This window comes from Aphanomyces astaci, assembly GCF_000520075.1.
Source record: "Aphanomyces astaci strain APO3 unplaced genomic scaffold supercont1.573, whole genome shotgun sequence".
Lineage (NCBI taxonomy): Eukaryota > Oomycota > Saprolegniomycetes > Saprolegniales > Verrucalvaceae > Aphanomyces > Aphanomyces astaci.
Window position 1 is genome coordinate 1 of NW_009798836.1, and position 2338 is coordinate 2338.

Below are 2338 nucleotides of genomic sequence, written 5' to 3' on the forward strand. Positions count from 1 at the left end.
CATTTTGCCCTCAACTACACACGCTTCCTCCCGCAGTGCTACAAGTTGAATGAAGCTGCTGCAGCGAAAACTCAATCGGATCACATTCAAGCACTAGTAGAAGCCGCTCCAAGGAAAGTAGATCCACGATTCGACAGCCTCGATCCTAACGATTCTTCGCGTCGTAATCTCTCGTCTGCATTCGATGACGCTGCTGATGTCAAAGATGAACCAATGAGTGGTAAGGGGCTTCGCCTCAATCGTCTTATCGGGCGTGGTTTAGAAGGCGGCTCTGCTCGTGATACTATGAAGAAGGATCATCTTCAAAAGCAGATCGGTACCACGTTTGTGGTACTCAAGGCGTTGCGAGAAGGTTTCCTCGTGTTACGCTACCCATCTGGAACGAGCGTCGCGCGAAAGTTGCCGATTTCTCAAGCGGTTGTAGGTATTGTCGACGATGTTATCACCGACCAGAAGTTCGAAGTTGCTAAGTACAGCCAATTGACGAACGACGACAAGAAAGTTGTCTATGATTTGTTCAAAATCACGCGCTACGATCAAATGTTGCGCAATCCATTGATGAATCCGTACGAGTTGGATGAAGCTCAGAAGTATCTACTCGAGCTCGACAAACCAAAGGGCAACTCATCTTGGGTAACGAACGCAACATCGCCGAGTTTTGTCGTCTCTCAACGTATCTCTATGAGCTCGGCATGTTGAAGAACAAACAATTGCAAGATAATTTCTCTCTATTAGCATAAAGGAGCGATAAGATGAGGATCAATATTCGAAGGCCGTTGAAGAAGCAAGGAAACGCACATGCTGTTTACCAAGAACACGCTGACGATAATGATCAAGAGCTCCTCAAGAAAAAGCAGAGCTTGGTTCTCAAGCACGAAGGAACAACGAGTGGTTCTGGTGTGGCTATCAAACGATTCGCTGCTGGGTTCAAGTCGTCGAAGATTAGCAAACCGAAAACTTTGCATTGTAAAGCATTTAATATATTTTTTATGAAAGAGTTCTGTAACATAGATATAGATACAAGAAGCGATCGAAGACCGCTAGAATTCTGCGAATTCAGATGAAAACCGCGAGCGGATATAAGACTGTTAAGGTTGGGCGCATTCCTGTAGCAAAGCTTAAGAAAGCTCGCTAAGGTGGCTCTTTGACGTTGTCTGCTGCGGAGTTGAAGCCTTCGATCTGTTGTTGCACCCTGCTAATGCTAAGAAGGTTCTAGCAGCACAGAAGGCTAACAAAGCCACTCGAATTGATATTACGCATGGAGAAGCCGAACATAACAACTCTGAGCTTCAAGGTGGATCAATATTCTCAGGGATTTGGAACTTTTTGAAATCTAACGCGACGCCCCTTCTAGACATCGTTAAGAACGTTGCGACTCCTTTCGTCGGAGAAGACGTAGCGAACGCTGGGAGATCGCTGGTGCAATCGTTGACTGGAAAGGGAATCAAGCATGTGAAGGGCTCTGCGGAGGCTAAGGCTCATATGGCATCTCTTCGTGCTAAGCGTAAGGGCAGCATGCGTGCTGGATCCTTTCGCCATTCATAGTTTGAATCTGATACATGATCCTGTAAGTATAATAAATCGAAGCGATGTTTCAAGTTGGTATTGTCTACAGAATCATCCATAACGACAGCGACATTCAGTATGTAGGTTGTACGATGAAATCGTTGTAGACGTGAATGCACCTTTACCGTTTTGAAGTGCAATTGTAGTCGCAACAGCACCACGTTGAGTGGGCCAGTTATAAGGATTGAATCCAGACGTAGTACTGTTAATTGCAGTAGGTTGAGGATTAGTGTAAACACGCTGCACGAACCCTTCGTTCGTACCCAGTTGAGTACTTTCTGGAAGGACGCCTGCAGCAGTTTGCTCGTTCGTGAAGTTGTTCACGAAACCATCACCAGAAGGAGTTGCCGTAGTCGAATATGCCATCGAGCTCCAATCGTCAACACCAAGGAAAGCATCAGCACCATGCTTCTCAACGTCGGCAGATGTCCATTCAGTTTGAGCACGAATGTTGTTCCAGTACATTTTGTAATCACTGTCCGTGATAATTGTCTTACCATCCATCTCAACACAGAGCGAGTCGATCACGTTCCAGACGCCAGCTTTCAATCCTGCGTAATAACGATTCACTTGAGATTGCAGAGCGGTAGCACCAGTATTCTTCAGGGAAACAACATACCGTGCGTTTAGGCAAAATGAATGTATTGGTTAAGGGTTCGTCTGGTAACCGGAAATATTGCAATATTCAGGCCCAAAACGCCATTTTGGGGCCGAATTCAACAAATCTGATCAAAATTGAAACATGTCTTGCTGGAAGAGGTTTAACCCAAAT

The 2338-nt window shown here is 45.6% G+C and overlaps 1 protein-coding gene across 1 annotated transcript; it reads left to right on the top strand.

Moving 5' to 3' along the window:
- Window positions 1-285: 285 nt before the first annotated feature.
- On the top strand, window positions 286-633 carry H257_19419 (hypothetical protein; the record flags this gene model as incomplete). Its single annotated transcript, XM_009848564.1, has 1 exon — window positions 286-633. A coding segment is annotated over one exon (348 nt), but the record flags the coding sequence as incomplete, so codon positions are not given.
- Window positions 634-2338: the final 1705 nt, after the last annotated feature.